Here is a 26,892-nt window from a genome sequence, read left to right on the forward strand (position 1 = left end):
AAGATGGTTGGTTGGTTCTGTCTCAGGTGCCTCCAGTTATGTACCTGGCTCTTTGGGACAATCTCAGGGAGGAAGGAGCTTAGCAGGCATGACTCGTGACTTGCCCTGGAGTCCACATCAATGTCAGGAAGTCCCAGCTGATGCCTCCCACAGCTCCACCATCATGACAGGCCCAGGGAAGCCAGAAGGAAACCCGGAGATGAAGGGAAGGGAAGGGCAGCAGGGTAATAGGACTGCTCACAAGTGATCTTCACAGGTCTGGGAGGCAAGGGTGTTAGAGCGACGTGGGGTGGGGTGTCTGCTGCTCTGCTCCAACAACCTTAAAGGGAGGGGCAGGCTGGAGCATGAATCCTCCTGAAGGCTGGAAGGGGCAGGGTGGTGGACACACTGACTCGAGGGTAGGCTGGGAGGTGGGCGTGCACAAGGCACGCAGGGACCAAGAGAGAGTGGGGAGGACTCAGTCTCCTGGGCCCAGCCCCGGACACTGCCTTCGCTGTCGTAGTCCCTCCAAATTAACCCCAAATCCCTGGCCTCCCTTGGATGTTTCCTAGGATTTAGGCAGAAGGATTCATGATCCCCCCCACCCTACCCCACCAAGAGGAGCTAAAGGGCAGCTTGGAAACAAGCACCCAACCTTCTAGGGGACCAAATCCTGCTTGGGCCGGTGGAAGGAACCAAGACTCCACAAGAAATCAATTGTGAGTTTCTGGATGGGGTCAGCACAACAGAAATGGACAGACAGATAGGTGGACAGAGCAGACAGACAAGGAGAAAGCAAGAGGCAGAGGGGAAGGCACCTGCCCCCTGGCTGGGCTGGCTGCCCTGCAAATCCTCAGGGGTAGGGATGGCACCTCCTATCCAGCAGTGGGCCCCCAGCACCAATCTCAGTGTCTGCCTAGCGGGTGCTAGACAAGGACTCGTTGAGTGAATGAACAGAAGAATGAGGCCCACAGGGAAATGATCTTTTCCCCTGGTTCATCCCCTAGGTCTCCTTCTCCATGATGCTGCTCCTGACCCTCCAGGGACAATGACACTGCCCTGGTTGTATCTGAAGGACCCAGCACGACACTGGGCAGTATCATGAGTGTCTACTGCCTCTGTGGACAGAGGAAGGATCAACTGGCTAAATGTCCCTCCCCCAGTCCCATAGCCAGAGGGCAGGTTCTCCTCCTAAAAAAGCTGGTCAGTAAAGGTACCTGACCCAGGAGGGCCCAAGGCAGTTGACCAAGGGATGCCTAAGACAAAGTTCTCATCTTGGAAATTAACATTAAAACCCAGCAAGAAGGTATCAGGCTACGGTCTCTGCAGCTAGGTGCATCTAGGACAGGACGACGTTGGGGGGCTCCTCCCAGGGGAAGGGGAGAGGCGATGTCAGGGAGAGGAGTGGCAGTGGGGGTCAGAGACAGAGGAGGAAAGAAGGGATGGGAGAGACACAGAGAAAGGTAAAGAGCGTGACGGAGGGAGGAGGAAGCCCAGAGAGGCAGGAACTTGGGGTCTGCACTGGGCAGGTGGTGAAGGCCCCCAAAAGGTCTGGACTCGGGGGGATAGGGGTGCTCAGGCAGGGACCCCCTCCCTGAGGGAGACACGTTGGTGCTGAGAGACAGGGTCAGGGACCTGTCAAGGAAACACTGGTCCCCACTGGCAGAAACTGCAGTGAGAACAGAGAGCAGAGGGACACACATGGCAAGATGGGAAGAGCAGGGAGGAGGGCTGGGGGAGAGAAGGAGGGGTGCGGCTTCAGGCAAGGGGGTGTGTTGGCGAGGGTGACCCAGGCCCAGAGCTTGGTGCACGGCAGCTTTTCAGACAGAACTAGAGAAGGGACTGGCAAGTAGGGAGAAAGAGGAACAGGAGGAGGAGCACACTAGAATTACCTGATCAAGTGATAGCTGTGAGGTGCCAGAGTGCAGCAGAGGGGGGGAGGGGAGAGAGGAGGGACATGCGCCGGATCAGAGCAGGATGGGACAGAGAGAGAACATCAGTCAAGAATAAAACCCAGCCCCTTGGTTCCTGGCTGGGCTGGGCCCCCAGGTTGGCCCTAAACCCTCCCCTGGACCCCACCCCACCCACATCCCAGCTGCCGCCCTGAGGGGTAGGTGGGGAGGCTTTCCACCTGGCACAGGCAAGGCCTCGGTGCTGCTGGGAACCTGTGCCCCAGCTAACAGGGGCAGGCTAGCCGCAGAGGGGCCAAAGTCCACACAGCGAATCAGGACAGAGCTTGGCTCTGGGCTCCTAGCTGGGCGCTCATTCCAGAAGGCACCCAGCCTCTGCTGGAAGAAGGCAAGGCTGGGGGATCCCGGGGACTCCCATCTTCTCTCCTGGTCAGGCTTCCCGGTTGGCCTGCCGAGGGCTCAGGGTAGGTTCACCTGGCTGGGTGGGGGCTGGGCCTACCAAGGGGTGGGAGGACCATGGAAGTGTCAGCGCCTACTCACTTCTGAAGCACGAAGATGCCAACGATGAGGGTGAAGGAGATCAGGTCGGCGGTGACCCACATGAGACAGTACTCGTCCGGGGGCTGTGGACAGATGGCCCGAGGCCAGCTTCCAGTCATGGCCCATCCAGACTGAGGGTCCATGGGCTGGAGGACCCCACATGACCATGAGGGAGGGTAAGGAGGACCTTGAGGGGGATGGAGGCTTATGATTTTACTTTGTAGGAGTGGGCTCTGCATAGTGTGGGCCTCAGTGAGAGAGAGAGAGAGAGAGAGAGAGAGAGTGTGTGTGTGTGTGTGTGTGTACGCGCGCGCACATGCACACACTCAGGGTAGAAGTGATGGATGTTAAACCTGGAGGGTCCGTGGCTCAAAGCAAGAACCAAATGATGAAACAAGGGTACTGTATGTCTGAACAAATGTGCATATGAATGTAAGGGTGTGATACAACTGGCTGGTGAGCTGCGAACCTGTGGACAGGTGTGTAGCACCTGTGTGGGGTAGGAGTATGCTTCACTGCATGAAGACTGGAGGGCAGAGAGCAGGGCCCCCCAGGGAACACTGAGGGGCTAGGAAAGGCAAGGCCCTGTGTGTAGCCTCAGGCTCCTGGGTCTTGGGCATGCTGGGAGGGGTGAGCTCGTCACCCGCGCTGGTAGTGAGTGGTTTTGTGCCCACTCGGGAGGTTTTAAAGGATGAAAGGCAGGTGAGAGCTGGAGAGCAGGTATTTAGGGACCTGGAGGCTGTGATGGGTTCTAACGTGCAGGCCACGGCCCAGATCCCCATTTCCTCCTCTCCTCGAGGGCTGCTTCTTGCTTCCTTCTCTCTCCTTCATGAGTCCATCCTAACTCAGATGTAACTTGCTGACGATGCCACCCACAAGGCCATAAGGGGCCCTGTGTCTGCCTTTCATGTCCTCAGGGAGATGGCAGCAGGAGCCGCACAGGAGGGAAGCCAGGGCTCCCCAGCTACTGGGAGGCAGCACAGGGACTAGAACTCAGCCTGTGGGTGGGTGCTCAGCCCACCAGCTCAACACCATTTGATTCACTATTTTCAAGGAAGACTTTTAACATTCCTAATTCTTGTCCCATTGTTCTTTTCCCTTACTTTAAAATCAAATATAAGGAACACACTCCAAAAGAAAACTCCAAGTAGCTATTTACTTTTTGAGGGCCCCTAGGTGATGTGCTCCTCCCTGGGAGCAGGGCCCAGAGTTCCTCCAGTGCCTTAGTGCAGCCCCGGAGGCGAGGTAAATTCTCCTCTTGCCTCAAGCCTGCATCCACATCAGGGACACCTCCAGCCCTGAGACCTCCCCAGGGACAGCCCCAAGCACAGAGCTTGCTGAGTGGTAGGAGTAGGCCACAGGCAGTTCTCTACACTGACCCCAGGTGTCCTCTGTCCCCCAACAGTCTCCAACTCACCATGATCCAGAGTGGGGAAGGCACCTGGGACAGGGTGTGGGAGTTGTCAGAGGTGACAGACGGGACCCCAGCGCACCACAGCAGGGAGAAGAGCCACGGCGCATTGACAGTGTAGAGGTTCACACTCAGGTTCCAGGACGCGTAGTCCCTGGACAGGACAGAGGTTGGTTGGTTCCGGGCACTGGCTTCTCCCTGTGGGAAGCCTGTAAAGTGTGCTCCCTTCACAGCCTCATGCCACCAACTTTCCCTGGAGGAAGGAATGTCCACACCAGGACCCAGCTCCCAGTCCAACCCAGCTCTGCTTGCTGCTCACAACATCTCTGAACCACATGTGCAGAACCCCTGTGTGCCCTGCCCTCTGTCCAGCAGTGAGAGGAGTGTCAAGACTAGGGGAGACTCAGTCCCACCCCTGGGCCAGGTGGGGCAAGCACCTGAGCTCCTGGCGGGACACCTGAGTGTAGCGCAGGTTCAGCCGCTGTATGTGGCCCCTCCGCAGACTGGCGACAGCCTCCTTGGAGCCTGAAGTTTGCTGGAAGCCGGGAGCCACCTTCTGCACGAGGGGCCTTTGCCTGTTTGGCAGCCACATGACCTACAGGCAAGAGGGCGGGCAGCCTCAGCGTTTTCTTCTGCAAACTCTGGGTAAGAAGACCTACCTCACTAGAGTATGAATAAGGTTAAAATGATGACCACTTAAGTGTGATGGTTATCAGGGGACACTTGGTCCCAGCCATGGCTGTAAGCCCTCTGGCTACAACTCTGGATTGCTGTCATGTCAAGATGGAGAACCCAAACACCCATCACTCTGCCCGGGGTCACTAGTTTCAGGCATGCTGTCACAAATTGGTGTTGATTTCTCTGGTCCCTAATCATTGCACCACAGTGACCTGGGCAGCCCTTCACTGACGTAACTGGAGATCCTGGACCCACTCCTGCCCACTGAACATCTGAAAGGACTTTCTGGTTCCCTTCTGCTCCCCGCGAGGACCCTGGCAAGGAGGCAAGGGGCCTAAGACCCCATTTTACAAATGTGAAACCTGAAGTCTAGAGGGAACAGGTGAGTTGAGGTTGGAGCAGGGCTGGGCCAGGGCTGGTTGGGGTGCTGCAGGGCCTCACCTGGTGCTGTGGGAAGCCAGACCGCAGCAGGGCCTCCAGCGTGACATTGAGGAAGCTGCTGCGGTAGGGGTGCTCCCGGGGCGGGTCGCGGAGGTTGAGGAGCAGCGTGGCGTTGCCCTTGGCCAGCTCCAGCAGCTCTTCCAGGCTGCAGATGGACTGGTTCTGGGCCTCCCTGAGGTCGGAGGGTGACAGGGAGCTGGCCGTCCAGAAGGGGTCAGTCTGGCAGAGACAGGGACACACATGGTTCTGTCACCTGCCATTTCGGGTCTCTGCATGCTTTCCTAGCAACCAAGTGTGGAGAGCCCTGGGCTTCGGGAGTCCGCTGGTGTCCGTCAGGTGAAGTGGTGCTGCGGCCTCCCAGAGCCTCCCGCCCTTACCCTCTACCCAACTCCGCTTCCAGAGGGAATGGTTTTCCCAGAGCACCTCCACCCCAGCCCATTCTCCTCTAGCCTCTCAGACCGGACAATCGACCTCCCTCCAGAGTGTCCCAGAGTGAACCGTTCTGCTGTCAGCACCCCCATCAGCTTGTCCCAGCCAGGGAGGCAGATCCAGATCAAGCAGTGACAACCATGAGGTCTGGCTGCTGCGGAACCCGGAGAGGCCACTAACCAGCCTGGCCTCATGACCCGAGTTGATGGCCACCTGCCTCTCTCACTGTGTGGGATCCCTGTCTAAGACTGGGGTCTGACCTTCAGGAACCACTGCCCGGCGTTGAGCCTCTGCAGGACGGTCCAGTTGAGCATGGAGGCGGGCCTGTGGGCGAGCTCCGGGAATGCCTGCTCCACGTTGGTGGTGCGCCGCAGCGTGGTGTCGTGCATGAGGAAGGGCACACCGTCCAGGCTGTGGGGAGGGGGCACCGAGTCACCACCCAACCAAGTCACCTGCCATCCACAATCAGCCCCTGTCACACACTGCTCCCCAACCACCATGGGGCCTGAACTGGCTCTGCCCCTCTCTGAGCCTCAGTCTCCCTACTGAATAGTGGACAGGGGGCTGGTAGGTGACCCTGAAGGGCCAATACCCTCCACTCTGTGTGCGGGTCAGGTGGGGTGAGAACTGCCAGGGAGGGAGGGTAGGAAAAGGCTGGGACCATTATCATCTGTGAAGATAGGTGCTAGGTCACTCAATAATGGAGAAACTGAGACGAAGAGAGGAAAGTATCTAGCTCAAGGTTGACTGCCAGGAAGTAGTAGAACATGTCTTGGGACCAAGTCCATTGATCATAATGAGAACAGTGCAAATGTAGGCCTCTTTTACAAATCTCACCCCATCTCCACCTTATCTCCCCGACCAGGGCTGCCAAGAGCTAACCCAGTGCACCTGTGCCCTGCCCCCACTCCTCAAGGCATGTCACCACCACATGCTAGAAACATATGATAAATAGTTTTACAATGTCCACTCTGGGAAAGGTGACCTCACATATATGGTGTCCTTGTTATGACCAGTATGACTCTATATGGCAGCCCCACCCATCTTCCCCTCTCAGAGGTGATCTCTATTATAAGATTGGGGTGGATTCCTCCTCCCCTTTATACTAATACATATTTCAATATCTATAGCTATAAAATGTACCTATCACCTTTGTGTGGTCCCTTAAAATATAACTGGCATCACAGTAATAGTATTGTCTCCCCGCCCAGTTAACTTCACTTATCTGAGCATTTGAGCCCTCCCATGAAGCCGCGACACGGAGCTGGCTTCTCTTCAGGTGGATCTGTGCCTCCAGGTCCTTACCCTTCACTCTGCCTGACCAAGAGAGTCTGCTCTCTTCTCTCTTATACCCTGGAGTTTGGCACAAGATTCACTGGCATGGAAAGGGTGCCTCCCTGCTGCGGATGATCCCAGATGACTCCCATCTCCACAGCTTTGGGGCCAGAGGTTCCACCAGCAGAGACCCTGTGGAGGAGAGGTGCCCTCCTCCCTTCCTGACACCTACCTGACAGTGACGTCAGCCTGGAGCCCATACAGCTTCTGCTCTAGTGCCTTCCGGAAGGACATCAGTGTGTGCTCTGGGGCCAGCTGGAGAGGAAGGCATGGTGAGGGGGGGCCAGGATTCAAATGATGTCCCCCTCCCCAGCCAAAGAAAGGCCTTGTGTTGGGAGGCTGGGGCAGGTCTGGTTCTAATTTTGGCCCCTCCCTGGAGCAGCTGTGTGACTCTGGGTGCCCACTCAGCTTCTCTGAAGTTCAGTTTCATCCTCTGTTAAGTCATGTCCACCTTGCAGGTTTTTTGGGGGAGGGGCAGACATGATGGTTAGGGTGGGTGTATATAAATGTCTGACAGACAGCTAGCACCTAATAAATAGTAGCTTTGATCATGAGATTATCCTTACTGTGTCCCAGGCACTGAGCTAGACACGGAGGCAGGAAACCTTTCCCATAGTCTGGTGGCTCTTTGGCAGCCTTGGGGAAAGGCAGAATGCCATGTTCCCTCTTGGTTATACCCTGAGCTCAGTCCAGATGAAGATTTGGAGGGAGAGGAGGGGCCTGAGGTGACAGTTTCATTGCAGTGATGAAATATCATGTCCTCTTCCTCCCTGGGTCGCTCGCTATATGGATTAAAAGCCCCTAGGCAGGTTGCCTGATCCAGAGAAGGTGCTTAAATGGCAACTGTACAGCATGAGTCAGAAGATCCTAGTTCTAGCCTTGACTTTGCATTAACTAGCTTTACGACCTTGGGTGTATTTCTCCCTCCTTGGGGCTCTTTCCCCAGTGGCCCCTTGAGGAGGTGCTCTCTGCTCTCTGAGGGTCCTTAGGCTGGGAGAGTTGGGGTTCTAAGTCTCCCTCCCTGGTTCCATGTAGTCTGAGGACACTGCCATACTCCCTTTCTGCCACTGGGGGTCAGCACCAAATCAGGGATTCCTCTAAGACCTGGTGCAAGTGGTGTGGGCAGAGGGAGGGAGGGAGGAAGGAGACATGTGGAGAGGTGGCTGATCTAAGCCCACGTTATGTCCCTCTGGCCATGCTCTGCTCCAACACATTCCCCTCTTCTGGAGGGCAGCCTGGCACCGGAGAGCCAGGGAATGGCAAGGAAAGGCTTTGAAGCTGACCAAGAGGGAGAAATGCCATCTCTAGTGGGGCCTCAGTTTTGCTTTGTTTTGGTTTTTGGTAGTCGAGATTGAACCTAGGGGTACCCTGCCAGCGATCTATATCTGCATCCCTTTTTATTTTTTAAGACAGGATCTCATTGAGCTTCCCAGGCTGGCCTCCTCCTGCCTCAGCCTCCTGAGTCACCGGGATTACAGGTGAGCCACCACCATGCCCAAGGGCCTCAGTTTCTTTAGCTATAAAATGGGCTCATGCTATCAACCTCATAGGTGGAATAGCACATCAGAGACCCTAGGCCAGAGCCTGGTGCACAGTAGAAATTCTGTAATATGAGTACCTTTCTTTACCTTTTGTCCAGCCTGGGGAACATGCCACCTGTTCTCCCAGTCCAGTGGGCATTGTGAGTCCCCATCCCCAGAGCAGGGTGGTGGAGGCCCCCGCCCATCTCTCCTTCCACCAGTGACCATGCAAGAGGTGTAGACTCCCTTGCACACGGGCTGTGCCTGAGAAGGTGGACAGGAAGTAGCCTAGAAAGGGCTGTGAAGACCCTGAGGAGAGGGCAGAAAGAGTCTGGGAGGGGAAAGTTTCTTTTCTGCACTGTTAAGTTCTCCCTAGGTTAGGTGCTGGCCACCTAGAACAAGGCATGGAAACCTGGTCCTCCCTTGCCAGGGCTCCAGGATGACCTCCCCAAGTATGCAGGGCTTCTGGGATAATTTTTTTTTTCTTTTTGTGGTGCTGGAGGTTGAACTTAGGGCCCTTTGGATGCTAGTCAAACATTCAGCACACCACTGAACTTCATCTCAGCCAATTTATGTTTTATTTTGAGACAAGTTCTTGCTAGATTGTCTAAGCTGGCCTGCAACTTGCAATCCTCCTGCCTCAGCCTCCTCAGTAGCTGAGATTACAGGTGTATGCTACCACACTCATCCCTGCAGTGAATTCATAATCCCTCTCTCAGAGCTCCTACCTGCCTCAGGCAAGTCCAAGTGGGGCTCTGTCAGGACAGTGCATTCGGGTGGGGTGGAAAGTTGTTTCACTTAGTGAACAGGAAATTGTGCTTGAGAGTCCCAGCTTTGGATCTAGTCACACCAAATAGGAAAGTCCACCTAGGAACAGCACATCTGGGACACACAGACACAGCCTCTCAGGCAGGAGGTGCACTCAGCTTACGACAGTCAGAACCCACGGATAATCAATTACCTGAGGACCCATGGACAGATCCACATGCATTTGCAGGGACACAGAGGGGACCTTGGCTGGGCCTTCTCAAACACCACTAAAAGTTGGTTTTGTAGAGATAAAGAGCAGAATAGTGGTTATTAGGGGCTGGGGTTTAATAGTGGTTATTATAGGCTGGAGGGGAGAGGTTTACAGGTACAAGGTTAAAGTCAGATAGGAGAAGCTAGTTGTGGAGTTCCACAGCATATAGTGTGATTATAGTTAATGAGAATTTGCTGTGCGTTTCAGGTCAGAAGAGAGGATTTCTATTGTTCCCAACACAATGAAATGCTAAATATTTGAGGTGATAGATATGCTAATTACCCTGATTTGATCACTATGCATTGTATACATGTATGAAAATGAAACACTGTGTCTCATAAATATGCATAATTCTTGTATATTAATTAAAAATAATTAGTTGATTGGTTATAAAATAAACACTACAAGGATGAAATCAGCCAGATGTACAATGTGGAAAATTCTACAGGATAAATGAATTTCTTCAACAAATAAATGGCATAAGGGAAAAAGGGATGGCTACTATTATAGACTAAAAGGTACTCAGGGGTCAGCGTGGACATCATTTAGGTCCTGATTTTTTTGGTGGTGGGGGATTGAATTAAGTGGTACTACATCACTGAGAAATATTCCTGTTTTTATTTTATTTTTTAAATTTTGAGACAGGATCTCTCTAAATTGCTCAGGGTGACCTTGAACTTGTGAGCTTTCTGCCTCAGCCTCCCAATTATGGACATGTACCGCTGTGTCTGGTAGTCCTGAATTTTATTTAATTGATTGATTGATTGATTGATTTTGGGTACTAGAGATTGAATCCAGGGATATTTAACACGGAGCCATGTTCCCAGACTTTTTTATTTTTTATTTTGAGACAGGGCCTTGCTAAGTTGCTTCAGGACTCATTTAGTTGAGGGGCTGGGCTTGAACCTGCTATCCTTCTGCCTCAGTTTCCAGAGCCTCTGGGATTACAGGTGTGCACCACCATGGCCAGCCTCAACTTTAATAACTGAACTATAGATACTTTTTGAGACAACAATAGAAAATTGATTTGATATTAGATATGAAGGAATTATTGCTAATTTGGTTGGATATAATAACATCACTGTGGTTATATTTTTTTAAAGTTCTTATGGATCAGAGATACATCCTGAAATAAGAAGTAACATGATGTCTAGGATTTGCTTTACTACACCAGAACAAAAAAGTATGGGGACCAATGAAGCAAGAGTGGCAAAATGTCGCTAACTATTGAAGGTCGTATTGGATTCATAATGTGGTTCTTCATTACATGATACTTTATATTGCTTTTTCCATGTCTGTGTGTTTGGAAATTTTTCTACTAAAGAAAACAATTACCAAAGACGGTGGAATGAGATGGACATCATTCCCCTAGGTACACGCATGACTACACATATGGTGTGACACTAATCGTTTACAATCAGAGAAATGTAAATTTGTGCTGCAATTGTGTGCAATGAATCAAAATGCATCCTGCTGTCATAGATACCTAATTAAGATAAATAAACTAATTTTGAAAAGAAAAAAAAAGAAAAGAACTACCAGGCATGGTGGTACATGCCTATAATCCCTGCTACTCAAGCAGTCAAGGCTGGAGACTCACAAGTTTGAGGCCAGCCTTAGCAAACTGCCTCAAAAAAAAAAGGGGGGGGGTGTAGCTTTGTGGTATTCAATATCAGAAAAAAAGGAAAAAAAAATGAAACCAGCCCTTTCTGGGTCATCCCCTCTTTGCCCCTCCTGCTTTAGCACACTGTTCCTTTCCTCTGGCCTCCAGAGCAAGTGAGACAGGTCACCCACCCCCACGAGGGCCTGTCTGCCTGGCAAGGGAGTGCTTCTGACCTCTCCTCACAAGACCCAGCAACATGGGCATCCCTAACTCAGGCTCCAAGGGGGTGAATGACCTGGCCTCCCCTACCACCAAGAAAACAGCAGAATGTGGCTTGATGGGAGAGTACCACGGTCCAACTCAGGGACACAGTCCTCTGTGATTTTTTTTAAATTAATTTTTAAATTTTATTTTTTAATTATTGGTGATTGAACCAGGGGTGCTTTAATACTCTCTCCAGCCCATTTTTATTTTGAGACAGGGTTTCGCTAAATTTTTCAGGCTGGCCTTGAACATGTGCCTCTTGCCTCAGCCTCTCAAGTAGCAGGAATTGCAGATGTGGGTCATTGCTCCCAGCTGAGTATTATCTAGAAAATAATACCTATCTCATACAGTAAGAGAGGATTTTCAGGGGAATTCAGAGCTCCATCAAACCCAGGGCCTCGTGCATACTAGGCACTGACTCATATCCCCAGCCCATATACACATGCTTTTAAAACAATGACTTGTGGAGGCCCCTTTAACTCTCCTGAAATCCAATGGCACAGTGGAATGGCTTGGTGGGAGAGTACCAGGGTCTCAACAGACACCAGCTCTCAGGAAGTCCCCAAACGCCCCCTGCGGGTGGGGGCTGGTATTGCCTCAGTTGAGAAGGTTCAAGTCTTCCAGGGGGTGAGGAGACCTTGGTCCAAAGGGGGCTTCTTACTTTCTTCTTACTTTCAGCCTCCCAAGTAGCCTGTTTGGGCACTACATCTAACAGCTGCCCTCTGACCCGGCAGGCACGCTCACTATCTCCATGGCACAGGATGGGGGAGCAGGAACAGAGAAGATGGAAAACCCCAGGCTCCCACAGCTGGCCAGGGCTGGGCCTGGCTTCCTGCCCAGATAGCATGGCTCTGGAACTCTCAACCTCAGTACTCCTGCAGAGGTGTGGGGCACCTTAGTGGCAAAATAGGGTTCGACTTTGATTTCATCCTCTTTCCAATTCAGTCTGCTCCAACAGCCTTCCCTTCCATGGTGGGCTCTGAGCTGCCCCTCAGCTTTGCTGCCCCACAGCCTGGTGGGTTCTCCTGCTGCCTGGTTGCAGTCCCAGGCCCCTCACCCAGCAGCTTTCTTCTGGGCCTTTCTAACTGAAAATTGGCAGTGCTGTGCCTGGGCCTGAAACCTCCTGCATCTCTGCAGGACCCTCAGAATAAAAGTGAAATCTTTTTAGTAAGATGCCTTCAGGGCTCTTCAGGATCTGGGCCCACATCAGCTCTCCTGGCCTTTGCCACAGCCTTCCCCACACACCTCCCCCAAAGAGCTAAGCTTGTCCCTATTATTAGACTGCATATATCATATCCATTTCCCAACAGATTCCTCCTCTGGAATGGCAGCGGCACCCACCCCTCTCCCAGTCTCTTAGGACCCTAAGATGGCACTCACCATTGGGGCCCCGCGGTGGCCGATGAGGGCAGGCTTGGGGCCCAGGTCCTTTTTCTCCATGATGCAGGGAGAGGAGATGGTAAGAGGGGCCAGGTAGAGGGCAAAGACCACAGCGAAGAAGGTACAGAGAATGGTCACCTGGGAAGCTGCAGACACAGGCCATGAGCACCTCATGGTTGGGAGCACCTTCTCCCAACAGGGAACCCTCGGTAGCCAGGGGCGGATGTAGGAGCCCAGCATTCTGAGAGGTAGAGCCCATTCCTGCTGGGAAGTCACATACACACATGAGCTCGCACTCGTGTGCATGCACGTGCACTTGGAGGAAAGATATAATTGAAGGCTGACAGAGCCACACTTTTTGGTGGAGTCTGTAGGCCTCTCTGAACCAGGAACCCCGCCCCACCCCCGCCCTTTGATCACAAGGGCCCCTGCTCAGCTCAGGCTATACAGGTGGAGTCCAGTGGGGGAAGCCCAACCTGGCCTAGGTGTCACGCCAGTGGGGAGGCAGTACTCACAGGACCGCTCTGCGCGGGAGAACTGTCCAGCCACGATCCAGGAGAGTGCAGTGATGGCAGCCAGGGCCCCCATGTGCAGAAATGGTGCTGTGCCCTGTGTTTGTGAAGAGGAGGAGGGTCCTGGGACTCCCAGACATGCCCAAGCCCTCAAGTTGCCAGCAAGCTGATAGCCCACGTTTAACCCACAAAGTCAGTACCCTGTCTCTGTTTGCCTGATAAGGATACTGGGAATCCAGAGACCCTGGCTTACAGTATCCTCCCCACCTCTGACCTGCTGTGTGACCCAAATCAAATTTGCACCAACTTCGGGCCATGCTATGGAGAAACAGGAGACAAAAAGGCACTGCCTGTTGCAAGGGTCCTGGTGGAGCACCCTCTCACACACTTACCTGCAGGGAGATCAGCAGCACTTCCCATTCGTCCTCCCACAGCTGGGCCACGGCTGACATGGCTACCACAGTGGAGGCCAGGATGACTACCAGCCCAATCTGAAAGGAGGAAGCATCAGACACAGTGTCAGAGCAGATGGTGGGCTCCAGGGTGTCTGAGAGGAAGAGTGGAGAGAGAACCTAGGGACCCTTGGGAAGAGATGCAGAAAGCAGGGGAGCTGGAGGAAGCAAGATAGAAGGGAAGGAAAGAGATGGCATGGGCTGAGGGGCAGTTGGGGAAGGCAGAGAGAGAGGACAGCCAGGAAGGGACAGGCAGACCCTGCAAGGAAGGGACAGTCAGAAAGAGGGAGGGTGGAGAGAAGGAAACTGGAAACACTCGACCAGCAGGGCCTCCCTGCTGGCCACCCGGCCTCCCAGCCCTCCCAGCAAGCTCAGAGGGACGGTGGCATCCAGGGCAGACGGGATGAGGAAATTGCCTGCTCCAGGCCACAGGGACAGGGCCTGGTGTGCAGCCTAGCCCCACACACAGGACTAGGCTCACAGTGGCACTTCTGGCAGGGCAAGCACCGGCTCCTTCACCAAGGCCCACCAACCCCAGGGTCCCAGCTCTGGCAGCTTCTAATGTGTGAGGGGTCTGCCCTCCAGGGAGCTTCTCCAGAAAGTGAGGAGCATGGCTCTGATAGAGGACAAGGACAACTTCAGGGACAGAGATCTTTGAGGATGGATAGCATCTGGAACCCCCAAACTAAGTGCCACGAAGCTCAGGTTTCCTGCTTGTCAGCCCCCAGCGCTACCCTCCATTGAGCCCTGGACTTTGCTGCCCATCCAGCCCCCTGTGCGCAAAGCCTGTTTCGTAGCCCAGTCACACCTCCACTGCGGCCTCCCGCTGCCCGGTGCTCGGAAGCTGGCCTGGACCACGGCATGCTGCTCTCTGGCTTGTCAGACTCGTGGCCCACACGCGGCCTGGCCTCTCTGCCTCCCTCAAGCCCTTTTCTCCCTCGGCAACGAACGTCCTCTCGCCTTTCTCCTCCTGCCAGGCCTTTTGTCCTGACAGCAGCGCCCTGAGAACCTCCAGCAGCTGAGCAAGGGCTGCGTGGGCTTTCTAGACCTGAGGCAGGGACAGCGGCCTCTTGTTTTGCTCCCTGCCAGGCAGGGAAGGTGAATTCTTGCCCGGGATTAACTTTTCCTTTGGAAACTTGTCATTTCAGCCCATTGGCCTGGAAAAATAGGTCTTCTCCTAAGAAACAGTAACAAGTCAAACAGGTAAAGGCCTTTATGGGTTGTGACATGCCTCTTCTGGGACAACGGAAGAAGGTGTGCCTGGGTCTGCCTGCAGCGGGACTCAGGGTGTCCTCCACTGTATTCTGACACCCCGGGTGAGGCCTTGTCATTTCCTACCCCGGGGAGTGGGCTCTGCTCGCTTGATCTCACAGCTTCAGAGGCGGATCCAGATACAAACCCCTCTGCCTGTGCTCATTCTCGGAGTTCAGGCTGCTGTGGGGAGGGCTGGGAGTTGAGGGGACATTGGGGGAGCTCCTAACCATCCTGAGAAGCCTCTACCTCCACACCCAGGCTGTCCACTCCAGGCACACATCTGCCCCCTTGTGGCCTTGGGAGAGAGCTGGCATCCCAGAAGGGTTGTTTCTGAGAGCATCTCATACAAATAGTAACTGTTGGTGGAAATACAGGCAATAAAACTGACTCCTCATAATCCTAATACAATTAAAAATTCGACCACCTCTGGGTTTTACAGATGCTGCAGCAGCAGCTACAAGCTCAGCAGCTCTGCTGAATATTCAGCATGGAACTCCCTCTCTCTGATGTGTCCTTAAGCCATGGAAACAGCACCAACTCACAACAATGTGAGCCCTGGGCCTTAAGGCTGGCTAGGAAGGATGACTCCCCCGCTGGTGGCCTGGAGACAGACTGAGAGAGTGGTCTTGGATTTCTGTCCTGCTGGGGCTGCGGTCTGTGATGGCGATGAGGGTGGAGGCTGAGGCAGTGCGCTCATTCATTCCAGAGGGTTGCCTGGGTGCTGGGACCCAGCCCTGCAGAGGGGTAATGGGTTGACCTCTTGGGGGTGCCTGGCCTCTGGGTTCTAGGATCCCAATGGCAGCTCAAGGTGAGAGCCACACCCAAGTCCCACTCCTGGGTCAAATCCTGGTTATTCTGCTCTTCATAAATCTTGCCTAAGCTGAGATGTGGGGACAGTGAGTGTCTACCTGGGAGAGTTTGGGGAAGATAAATGAGGAAATGCCAGCATCGAGAGGAAATGCTTCCTGGATGTTAGTAGGATCATTTTAAGTGACAGCAACTGAACAGGATGATTGTGAGGAAGGAATGAAACTCTGTGTGGAGAGTGCCTGATGCATGCAGTAAGTGCCTAATTTTATGTGCCAATGGTTAGTGCTGTTATGATGAACACAGTGCCTAGCGTATAGGAGGTTCTCAATGAATGTTCCTTTCTTAAGCCACAGCTGGAGGGATAGAGGCAGGACACCAGGCAGAACTGTGGAGCCTGGGTTAGATATTGGAGAAAATCCTGAATTCACTGGCAATGTGGATGATGTGGACAGAGTGGTCAGCAAGCTGACGCCCTGATCGAGTCTGGGATGTGGGCAGACACACCAGCCCAGCTGCTCTGGGGCTCTACGGTTCCCAGTGTTCCTCTCTAGCCTCAAGTTGGGTCACTGACAGAACCCTCCTCTGCAGGCTGTGGCTGAATCCCCTGTGGCAGGAGGAGGAGACGGGCTGGGGAAGGAGGAGCTGCCTTTGGCACCCCACAGAGGTGGCATCCCAAGGAAAGGGCCTTGTGTTTACTGCCAAGTCCCCAAGAACACTTCAACCTTCTCCACACCTTCGGGGCTCCTGGGAGGGAGTTCTGGGAGACAGGAACTCTGGGCAGACTTGGGAGGAGGAGGAAGGTCCCCAGGGGATCCTTGATTCTCTCACAACACCAGGTGTTGAATAGATGGCTCCCTCCCCAACCAGTCCCTGAGCACCTCTGTCCTTCCTTCCTCAGGATCCAGGGGAAACCCAGATTCAAAATATAGGTCATGATTAAAACATAGCAGGGCTGGGGATGTAGTCCAGTGGTAGATGCCTAGCATGCACAAGGCCCTGGCTCCATCCCCAGTATTACAAAAACAAAAACAAAACAATACCATAAAACTCAAGTCTTCAAAGCAACATGATAGTAAGTAAAAAGTTCAGAAATAGATCAGAATGTATTAAAATATATGGTTTATGATCAAAGTGGATTAGAGGGGAAAGGTAGGCTTGCTCAGAGAAGACAGCTGGGAACACTGGGAAACCATCTAAAAAGAACTAACTAAGATCACACCATGCCCCGAAATAACTTCCAAAAAGATAAAAAAAAAATTTAAATGTTAAAAAAAGTGAAAACATAATTACCAAGTGATACCACAGAGAAATTTTATATAATCTCGGAATGAGAAAGATCTAAGTCTGACACAAAACCCAGGAGCCATAAAAAGAGATGACAGATCTAAGTACTAAGGAAAAAAAAACCCAAAAAAAACAAAAAACCCTGTGGCACAAATACAATGAACAAAGTCTAAAGATAAATGATAAACTAAGAAAAATCATCTGCAGCCAAAGGGCTAATCACCCAAATCTATAAAGAGCTCCTGCAAATTAATAAGTAAAAAGCAAATTCCATAGCAAAAAGGGCAAAACACCAAGAGACAGCAGATAGAGAAGACACATGTGACTCAAGCTTGTGAAAAGTGCTGACTCTAACTCATCCCAAGGGAATGCAAACTATAGTTAGGTTTCATTTTTCGCCGATCAGATCGGCAAAGGTCAAGAAATCAGCTCACATCTGTGGGTTAGGGGTGTTTTTGTGGGCCTGGCCATACATTGTCAAGAGAGTATGAATTAATGGCACTTGGCAACTAGGCCACTTGGCAAGATCAAGATTATGAAAGTAGACATTCTTTACCCAGAAATTCCTCTCCTGGGTCATTGCCACACTGCCTGGGTTGTGGACTGAAAGTAGCTGGGATAGCGACTAGGGCCATCAACAGGGGCCTGGCATGGATACCTAGGGAACTTGGGAATGCCCAGAGCAGGGAGCAGGAGAAAGTGATGGCCCCAAAGGTCTACTCTTAATGTCCCTAACAGGAGTGCCAAGCATGTTGTCAAGGGGCAGGACAGAGGGTGTTGTGTTTAAAGAGAAAGAAAAACAAAATGTACATGTATATTTGTGCTTAAAATATCTCTGGAAATAAAGAAATTTTCATTGTGTACTTTTTTGTGTCATCAATGTATTATGTGGTCAAAAATAAATTAAAACAAAAACAAAAGACAGCTTTCTTAGAATACAATGACAGAATCGTGAAAAAATAGAATACATATGGAAAACTTCCAGCACCTGCTCAAAAGCCCTGAGACCCGGCCCCCCCCCCCCCCCCCCCCGGGGTGAGGCAGCCTCTGGAAAGCCCCTCCTCACCCCAAGATCCCACAGAGAGGGTGGAGGGGCAGAAGGGAGAGGAGGGCACGCCTGGTCCCCAGGGTGGGCACCCGTGCAGAGATAGCATTGATGTGCTACCTCCAGCTGGCTCAGTGGCTCTATAGGCCTCTCCACCAGGATCAAGCCGATGTGACCTGTCCTGCTGAGAGGCAGGCTTGGCCCCAGGAGGTGACCACAGCATGTGCCAGCCCCACCCAGGGTACCAGCTGGTGCAATTCTTTCAAGTGTTAATTTTGCAGCCAGGAGAAGAAAGTGCCTCACAGAGGGGGCTGCGGAAGCTCAGAGGAGAGCTCCGGATAGAGTCACCGGCCTCGGAAAGGTGGGACGGGACCAGGGGCTGCTCACTGCTCTAAACCCCTGCAAGACCAGCTATGCTACAGGTGTAGCTGCTGGCTCCAGACCCTGTCATTAACCAACCTTGACCCCCACCCCTTCCCATACTACTCACAGGCCCGAGCTCTCAGCTCTCTTCCTCTTCCTGGCCTCCCTTCTAGCTGGAAGTGAGCCCTTTCACCTGGAGTCATTCTGGACCCATCTCATGGGCTCATGGCTGTTTCTGAACACTTTTGCTCCTTCCTAAGTGGTGTGCCCACTCTGAACCAGGTTCTGGGAAGAGATGACCTAGCCTTCCCTCCATAGCCCAGGGGCTGTCTGGATCAGGTTTGCACCACACCTGGGCACCTACTCAGGCAGAGTGGACATCAGAAACCCAGGGAATTGCACCAAGCATTCACGTGTGATGTGTAGGCTAAGGTTCTAGGTGGTGTGAAGCCTGCCTGCTCTGGGTCCAGCCCTGAGTGGGGTGCTGGGGGCGGGGGGAGATGGTCAATGCCAGTTCCAGTCTGCAAGGAGCACTAGACCTGCAGGGAGCACCAAGGAGTGGGTTGGGGTGGGCAAGCCAGATGGAAACTGACAACACGGATGTTCCGAAATGTAGCAGGGGAGATCACAGGGACTGGGGAGCCCTAGGACAGAAGTCTGGGTGTGTAGGGACCAGTAACAAGAAAGGAGTCAAGAGACAGCAAGCAAGGGGGTAAAAAAGGAGAAAAGGCAGGTGGGAGGGCTGGAGGGTCAGAGATGTCTCACACAGCAGGAGCTGAGGGTGACCGGCCCAGGTCAGGAGCAGGGAGGCCAGGAGCAGGGAGGCGTTGGCTGGGTGGGTGGGAAAGTAGGGGAGTTGAGGTCATCCTGGGATCCCTGGGAGTGATGAAAATGACTTCGCCTGACCAGGGTTTTATAAAGAACTCACTGAAGAACGAAGAGGAGGTGAGACTTGAGACAGAGTCAGTGGGTGGGCTGGGCGGCCATAGGAGCTCTGACACCGACCGCCCTCCCCCACTGATGTCCTGGATCAACCCGAGGCAAGAGGGCTGGAATCCTGGACCTTCCACTTACTCACTGGGAGACATTGGGCAAGTGACTTAACCTCTCTGTACCTCATTTCTTCCAACTGGGACATGGAATGATGTCAGAGCAACCTCCTAGGCTCCCTGCGCTGGCTGCAGGCAGAATAAGGGCCCGGCTCTGAGAATCCCACCTGACCCGCAGCAAGGGCTCCGTGTGAGCCAGTGGAGCAGCTGCAGCTGTGATCCAGGGCAGGGATGGGGGACCCAGGCTTTTTGTCCGCTGCCCTGGCCTCCAGCCTCCCCTCCCCGCTCCTGGCCCAGCAGAGGCAGGCTTACCTTGTGCAGCCAGTGCAGGTTCATCTGCTGCCCCACGGCAATGTGACATAGTGCCAGCACCTGAGGAGAGGCCCGCAGGGTGGCAGTTAGGCTGGTGCCTGACCTGGCCTGACCCAGGACAGGGTCAGCAAACCCTTCCTACAGGCGATAGGAATGCCCAGCCCAGCCCTGTCCAAGCCTGGCCTCCTTCCAGATTATTCTAGGACTCCAGGCCCCTCCTCTTGGATTTTTCCCTGAAGCAGCCACTGGGCCCTGCTGCACTTGGACTGCCCAACTTAATTCATCAAATATTTTGGGAGTCCCAGGCCCTAGGATTCTGAGACAGATTTGAGTCCTGGCCCTAAGAACTCCCAGACCAGAATGGGGTCCACATGAATCTCTATCACTGGGATACTGGGAGCAGGAACCTAATGTGGAGTTCTTGGAAGAGGAAGTCTGCAGTGGACAGCAGGGTGGCTGTCACTGGGCTGGGGCAGGGGTGCGGACAGGACAGACATTCCAGGATGGGCAGCTGAAAGAGACTGGCAAAACAGATGACCTTTCTCCTTGGGGGACCCAGGTCTCAGAAGTGCAGCCACCTGAGAGACCCTGGGCAAAGCCAGCTTCCCCCTTTAAACTAAGGCAGGCCTAGCACCAACCAAGTGTCCCTGCCTACTAGAAGCAGGGGGACCAGCCCTCTGAGACAGCCCTGTGTACCAGGAGGCCTGCGATGTATGTGAAGGCAGCAGCTGTGGTCACGAGGATGGGCACAGACCAGTCACTCCAGTAGCCCATGCGGTTGTAGAGGTACCTGCCGGGAGGAGAAGGGGCAGGGGTCAGACCTCCACAGGGTCACTGCCTGCCCTAGGAACCAAAATGATCTCGGGTCTTCCACAGCCGCAGCTGGGTGGCCCACAGACTGGTCCAGCGGCCAGGCCCTGCTCGCCCTGTAGTGGCACTGAGCATTTCCCTCGTCATTAGAACATGACTCATGCTCTTCAGCTTCTTGGTCTCCCAGTGTCCACCAAGGGGGACCAAGACACATAAAGAACAATTTCCTGCAATCCTACTGTCCAGAAATAACTGTCACCAAGACTGCAGGATTTTCTTCTTGTGGGTTCCCCACACCTATATATTTGAACAGCGAAGCTGGGCCCTGGGCACACAGGAGCACCCACAGCAGGAGGCTTTGGGCACCGTGGACATGCTGGCTCCAGTTCCCACTCTGCCTCTGAAGCGCTAATGGGACCTTGAAGTGACAGGCTTCTCTGCCATTGGTTGTAACATTCACCCCCACTCCGGTGTTCAAATGTGAAAATATGGGGTCTCAGAGATGATAAAATGTAATCCTTGACTTATCTGAGCCTCGATCTGCAGGACAGATAAGAGCAGCGTGTCTTTCTGAGGGTTCTGAGAGGAGGAAAAGAGGCGAAGCACATGGTGAGCACTCAACAGACTCTTCTCAGCACAGTGTTTACTGCTGTCTGCAAAAGTGCTGAGGAAATGTGATTTTTAAAAACAGCCATGTGGTCCTCTATTGAATCCATGTGCCATATATAGCCAACTTCCTAGAATGGCACTTCATCGTTTCCACTGATTCACTATTACAAATTAACACAAAAATGAAAAAATTGGGCATATCTTTTTGTATTTCTGGCTATGCCCTTAGGACAGATCCCCACCAGAAGAATTATAAGGTTCAGGGAATGAGCTTTTTAAGGGTCTCCGCAGCTTAGCTGCTCTCCAGGAGGACCCAGGGGAAGACTTACTACCTGGAAGATCATGAGCACAGTCATTTTGCTGCTCAGTTGGGGAAACTGAGGCAGGAATTCCCCTGTAACTGCTCCTGGAATATATTCTGGTCCTAAGTGTCTCAAATTCAACCGCTTTGGGGCTCTCTAGGACACCACAGATCAGATGGCCCTCTCTGTCCCACTTGGTGAGCTCGGACCTCCTTGGGTCTTGCTCACAATCTCTTACTACACAAACTACCCCACAAGCTCATAAGACCATGAGGACTGAGTCAGGATCTCCTGAACCTTGGTACCCAGCCTCCAAGACCCTGAGGTGACAGGCAAAGAGCTGCAGCTCCCAGGCACTCCACAGTCCCATGCGGGCCTTTCCTTGCAGTCTCCCACCAAGACAGGCAGGTATCCTCAGCTGAGTCTCCCAGGAACAGGGAGCTCTCTCTGTGAAGAGTGGATGGCTCCGTGGACAACATGATAGTTAAGCCCAAGTCCTGTGCCAGATCCACCTGCATCTCACATATGACCTTGCAAGGGACCTTTAATCTCTCTGGGTCTGTCTCCTCAGACTGTCCTCAAATATGTGTTTTTGTCATTGACAGGTCATATGACCATGAATGTGGCCCCTCCTTCTTTGGGCCTCAGTCTCCCCATCTGTGCTTGGTACACCCTCTGATCTCCTAGTTCAGAGGAGAACTATCCAGGGTCTGCCACTGAGGCCCGGGAGGAAATGTTCACAATAGTACTCATGCTTTGGATACCTGAGCAGACGAATAATTGATTTACAGAATTTAATAAAGACCAGAGGCCACCTCTGGGACCCAGCTAGGGCTCTGGCTCATCTTTCTGGGCTGCTGTGGAGAAGGAGTGAGACCGCAGCAGGTCCTTTATTGTGCTCATTAATAACAGGGGCACAGGATGGGGCTGTGCAGAGGAAAGGGGACAGCCAGATTCCACGGTCCATGAACAGAGTCTCAGATCCCCACAGAATCCCAGAAGCATGGCCCATCAAAATCCGACTCTGAGGAACCCCACAGCCCCCACCACAACACCCTCCAGCTGGAGACCTGGTCTCCTGGGAGGCAGCCTCCCACACCCACCATCCCATTTTACCTCTGATCAACCCAGTGCCTTCCAGGGGAGGACTGGGGGCGAGAAGAGACAGTACCCCTTCTGCACCCAGGTACCTGCCTCAGACAGCCCTGCCTTTGGACCCGAGGTGCCCACGAAGGAGACTTAGCTGTCCCCAGACCACAGCCATGGCCAGCCATGCCCAGGCATGGTTGGCTCGGAGAGTTAGGAGGTCTGGGGTTGGGGCTCCTCCTCTGCTGAGGCCTTGGTCTCTCTGGGCCTCAGAGTTCTTGTCTAAAAAGGAGATGACCAGAGGCCCAGCCCGGGCTAAGTGCTGTGCCCATCTTCCGCTCCTCCTCTTTTCCCTGGCACAGCCCCGGGAGGGGTGTCCTGTAGCCCGCATGGTGATCTTCCGCTCCTGTCTCCATTGATCTTTCAGGTGCCCCTCGTGCCTCCTCAGGCAGGCCATGCAGGATGAGTCACCCACATAAACACCAAAGGTCTGAGGGCCAGCACTGAGTTCCATGGGCTCAGTCCCCGCAGTCCTTGAAGGCTGTTCCTGTGCCCTCCCAAGGTCCCAGTGGGAATGCCCTCAAGGCAGGGATCTCCTTTCCTCTCCATCTTTCTTGCCAGTCTGTGATGTACACTACGCCCCCTTCTCTCCCAACCTCACTGAGGCCCTGCAGGTGGGCAGGACAGAGGCTCCTGGGGTGGGCCTTGCTCAAGGCCACAGGAAGGACAGGTGTCAGAGCCCTCAGATCCAACCTGGGAGAGAGGCTCAAACTGGAGCCCCCAGGTCCCAGCCACGGATGCCCAGGACCCAGCCCCCACTCACCAGTTGAACTCGTCGTAGTCATTGTGGACTTCCCACCAGAAATACAGCCACGTGAGCGTGAGGCCAAAGGTGAAGGTGAGGAGCAGGAACCAGAGGCGCTCCCACTGCAAGGGCAGAGGAGGAGAGGGGTCAAGTGCGGGTCCTGCCAGGCAGGATTAGTGCCCTCTTGGTACTGGTGAGGAATGAAGGCTGAGAGGGGAAAGGACCTGTCCAACATCACAGGGACCAAAGTCACAAATGAGTGGGGAACAAGGAGCAGAGTCCACCCCAGAGCTGTGGTCTTTCTGCTGCAGACTAAGGTCAGTGTGTGTTGGTCTCCTGTTCTGGCAAATGATCTCCAGAAGCAAAGTCTCATCTGCCCTAAAGCCTTCACACTGGCCAGTGACTTGCAGTCTGTGAAGTCGCATCCCTCATTTATTTTGTCTTCAGACATGCTTACAAAGCAGGTCCTCTTCTCCACTTCTACCCCGTGCTTCTGATAACAACACTGAAACCCAGAAAGGCCAAGTGATTTTGATTTGTCCAAGTCACACAGCAAGTTAGCAGAGGATTAGGGACCAGGGCCCCAGAACTAGGGCCCCAGTCTCTAGGCTTTAAAGAAGTAAGTATAAAGTTCCGCCTCCTCTTCTGGGCACTGATGCTTCAGGGCCTGGCGAGGCTGTCTCCAGTCCAGGGTGGCGATGGAGGGTATGCTGACCACCACTGCTGCTTCCAGAGGTTTTGGCTCACAGGTGCTTCTGCCTGGGCCTTATTCCTCCTTTCTTTTCTCTATACCCCAGTCTCAGAAGCACAAGCTAGGAACATCCTGCATAAGGGGGCGATGACTGCCTTTTGGGGAGGTCAACATCCCTAAGGAAGGGCCACTGTCCCTAAGCTTGTTCTACCAAAATTCCTGTTCTTTTCTTTTTTCTTTTTTTTTTTCTTGGTACCAGGGATTGAACTCAGGGGCATTTGACCACTGAGCCACATGCCCAGCCCTATTTTTTAAAAATTTTATTTAGAGACAGGATCTCATTGAGTTGCTTAGCGGCCTCACCATTGCTGAGACTGGCTTTGAACTCTTGATCCTCCTGCCTCAGCCTCCCTAACCACTGGGATTACAGAGGTGCGCCACTGCGCCCAGCCCTGTTCACCTTTGAGTCAGTTCAAATGTCACCTTCTCTGGAAAGCCTTCCTGGGCTCTGCCTTAGCACCCTTACACCATCTCTCTGCTCCACAGCAATAGGGTCCCTCTGATTTTGTTTGGTTTTTGGTAACTGAGGATTGAACCCAGGGGAGTTTATCACTGAGCCACATCCCCAGCCCTTTTTATTTATTTTTAATGTTGAGAAAGGGTCTCACTAAGTTGCTGAGGCTGATCTTGAACTTGTGATCCTCCTGCCTCAGCCTCCCAAGCTGCTGGGATTAAGGTGTACAATGCTGCACCTGGCAGCATCCCTCTGTTTTTAAACTTGTACTCTTTGCATCCTGACCTGCTCAAGTGGCCATTCCCCAGATGACATGGTTCCAACAAGATGGAGACGGAGTCTGCCTCCACCCCATCAGCATTTATGCCTGAGCAGGAAGCTGCAAGGGGAGGAAAAGTCCAGAACATCGCTCTCCTTTGCTGCCCAGGGACACCTCATGGAGGCATTAACTACAGCATCTGGAGCCAGACTGCCTGGGACTTCGAATCTACCATTAATAGGCTGTGTAACTAACCTTGGGCGTGTTACTCAACCTCTCTGTGCCTGCTTCTTCCTCTGTGAAATGAACTTAAGAGCACTAAAATCATGAGGTCAATTTGAGAATTAAATGAGGTAATACAAGTCAAGTACTCAGAACCATGGCTGGCAAACAGTGGGCACTCTCCATTAGCATACCATAAGCACCCGGGCCTCTCTCCAGCATGCAGGAGAAGCCATCTTCCTGGGCCATCTGTGACTTGGTACACACTAGCAGCTCCCCCCACCCCGTGAGTCACACAAATTGGTGACCCATGTCTGGGTAAGCAGCCGCCACCACTCATTGTCATGTGCAGAGCCAGGCTTCTTTGCTTAACCCCCACTTGATTTAAAACAGAGACGAAGGTGACCATACTCTAAAACCCAATCCTCCCAGCAGGTCTGGGGTGGGGATGGCTTCTCAGAGTAGGTCGCTTGTGCCTGCCCCACCTGGGCGTACACTGGCACGAGCCCCAGCTCCAGGCATGGCAAACCCAGGATTGCTTAGGAACAGAGAAAACCTGGTGAGAAGCAGAGCAGGCCACGTGCCCACCTGGGGGACTGAGGCCCATGTCAGGGAACCACTAGGACAGTCTGGGTGGTAGCTCTGTGCTGCTTCCCGTGGCCAGGCTGTGGGTCTGGCCTGCACCGCCAGGGCTAGGTCTCTCCACCTCCTCCACCTTGGCTGGCCCAGCACCTCCATCTAGTCCTTCTCAGAGTCTCTGCTCTTGCCTCAAATTCATATTTGTTCATAACAGACCCCATTTCCTGCAGGGTCCAGCTGGCAGCTCTCAGGCCAGTCTTAGTGTCTGGGGCTCCCACAGAGGGAGCCGTGTCCCCCAGCCTCATTCCCTTCTGGTGTGTCACGCCCCAGCTCGAACTCCCTGATGCCTGAGCTCTTCTGCAGACTCTGAGGCCAGGCCAACCTCTGCACCTGCAGCCCGACGCATGCTGACCTACCGCAGTTCCCAGCAGGCCCTGGGGAGCCCACAGCTTTACGTGAGCCACATCCTCCATGGAAGGCAGCCTTTCCCTCCTCAGTGAGACCCCTCTCCCCGAGGGCATCCCTGTCCTACAGGGTGAATCCCAGCTGGAGCCACACCACCCTCACACCAATCTCGGCGTCAGCAGAACCTGCAGGTCTGTGATTCTGTGTGTGGCTCTGCTGTGAGCACACTGATGAGCTGGGTGTCCTCATATCCCCAGGTGGTGGAGGAACTCAAGAAAGACTTGATAATGAACCGGTAGGTTCCTTTTCTCCCACCCTGGTGTGATATGCTCATCTAGGAGAGATTTCACTGGGGCTTGATCGCCCTGCCCCACCCGCCAGAGGAGTGCTCAGTCCTGCTGGCGGTGCCGGGTGCCCATCTGTCTCCAGGGCTTGCTCTCCTGCAGCAGCAGCGAGCTCTGCATTGCACTTCGAGCAGTGGCCAAGGCCCCAGGTGACGAGAAGCCACAGCTTAGGATGGCACAAGTTTCCTGAAGGTCGAAATAGTAGAGCACCTGCTGCTGCAGGTGCTGGGAAGACATCCGGCAGCAAGGTGTGATGAAGGACCCAGGGTGACACCAACAGGTAGCCCGGAAGACCACAGGCATTGCAGGGGTCAGGTGGCCCCCAGAGGTCCTGTGCTCCACGACACGGCCAGATCCTTACTTTGAGCCAGAACAGGACAAGAATGAGGGACTGCATCCCTGCCCCTAGAAACTGACCAGGGTGACAGGCGTAGAGCCTACAGGTAGGTGAGGCACCCAGGCATGGCAGGGACGGGGACAGGGCCTTGGCAACAAGGAACTAGGAACTCTGTTTTCAGGACAGGGGCTTGAGTGAGGGTTGGGGGGTCTGGGGACTACAGGCCTGGGAGCTGGGAGCGGAGGCCAGCTGGCTACAGGGGGCCCTTGGAGGAGGATGAAGAGGGCCAGGCAGTGGGGGGGGGGGCGGGTGTGCACTGAGAACAATCAGAGGAAAA

The 26,892-nt window shown here is 53.5% G+C and overlaps 1 protein-coding gene and 1 long non-coding RNA gene across 7 annotated transcripts in view; one reads left to right on the plus strand and one right to left on the minus strand.

Annotated features, from left to right (window-relative positions):
* The window catches only part of Gdpd5 (glycerophosphodiester phosphodiesterase domain containing 5), an 81,328-nt gene that overhangs the window by 2,563 nt on the left and 51,873 nt on the right, over window positions 1-26,892 (minus strand). For 2 of the 3 annotated variants that reach the window (XM_058578546.1, XM_058578547.1), the window contains 13 exons: window positions 23,223-23,326; window positions 20,289-20,382; window positions 19,593-19,652; window positions 13,416-13,514; window positions 13,027-13,120; window positions 12,512-12,657; window positions 6,896-6,978; window positions 5,649-5,799; window positions 4,960-5,178; window positions 4,278-4,435; window positions 3,847-3,994; window positions 2,430-2,512; window positions 1,872-1,886 (listed from right to left, as the gene is read on the minus strand). In XM_058578546.1, the coding sequence (XP_058434529.1) occupies window positions 1,872-1,886; window positions 2,430-2,512; window positions 3,847-3,994; window positions 4,278-4,435; window positions 4,960-5,178; window positions 5,649-5,799; window positions 6,896-6,978; window positions 12,512-12,657; window positions 13,027-13,120; window positions 13,416-13,514; window positions 19,593-19,652; window positions 20,289-20,382; window positions 23,223-23,326 (1,454 nt within the window). The remainder of the gene's footprint in view (window positions 1-1,871; window positions 1,887-2,429; window positions 2,513-3,846; window positions 3,995-4,277; window positions 4,436-4,959; window positions 5,179-5,648; window positions 5,800-6,895; window positions 6,979-12,511; window positions 12,658-13,026; window positions 13,121-13,415; window positions 13,515-19,592; window positions 19,653-20,288; window positions 20,383-23,222; window positions 23,327-26,892) is intronic. The other variant, XM_046441997.2, reaches the window with a different exon arrangement.
* On the plus strand, window positions 1,390-12,515 carry LOC124091056 (uncharacterized). Of its 4 annotated transcripts, none has more exons than XR_006851291.2 (6): window positions 1,390-2,353; window positions 4,074-4,485; window positions 4,727-4,900; window positions 5,245-6,995; window positions 8,133-8,201; window positions 11,866-12,515. It is a non-coding gene; the product is annotated as an uncharacterized LOC124091056 (long non-coding RNA). The 4 variants fall into 4 exon arrangements; XR_006851290.1 differs by lacking the exon at window positions 11,866-12,515 and adding an exon at window positions 10,368-10,547; XR_009226589.1 differs by lacking the exons at window positions 5,245-6,995; window positions 11,866-12,515 and adding an exon at window positions 10,368-10,547.

This window comes from Marmota monax, unplaced genomic scaffold (genome assembly GCF_021218885.2).
Source record: "Marmota monax isolate L192 unplaced genomic scaffold, Marmota_monax_Labrador192_F-V1.1 WCK01_AAM20220418_F8-fsc00068, whole genome shotgun sequence".
Lineage (NCBI taxonomy): Eukaryota > Metazoa > Chordata > Mammalia > Rodentia > Sciuridae > Marmota > Marmota monax.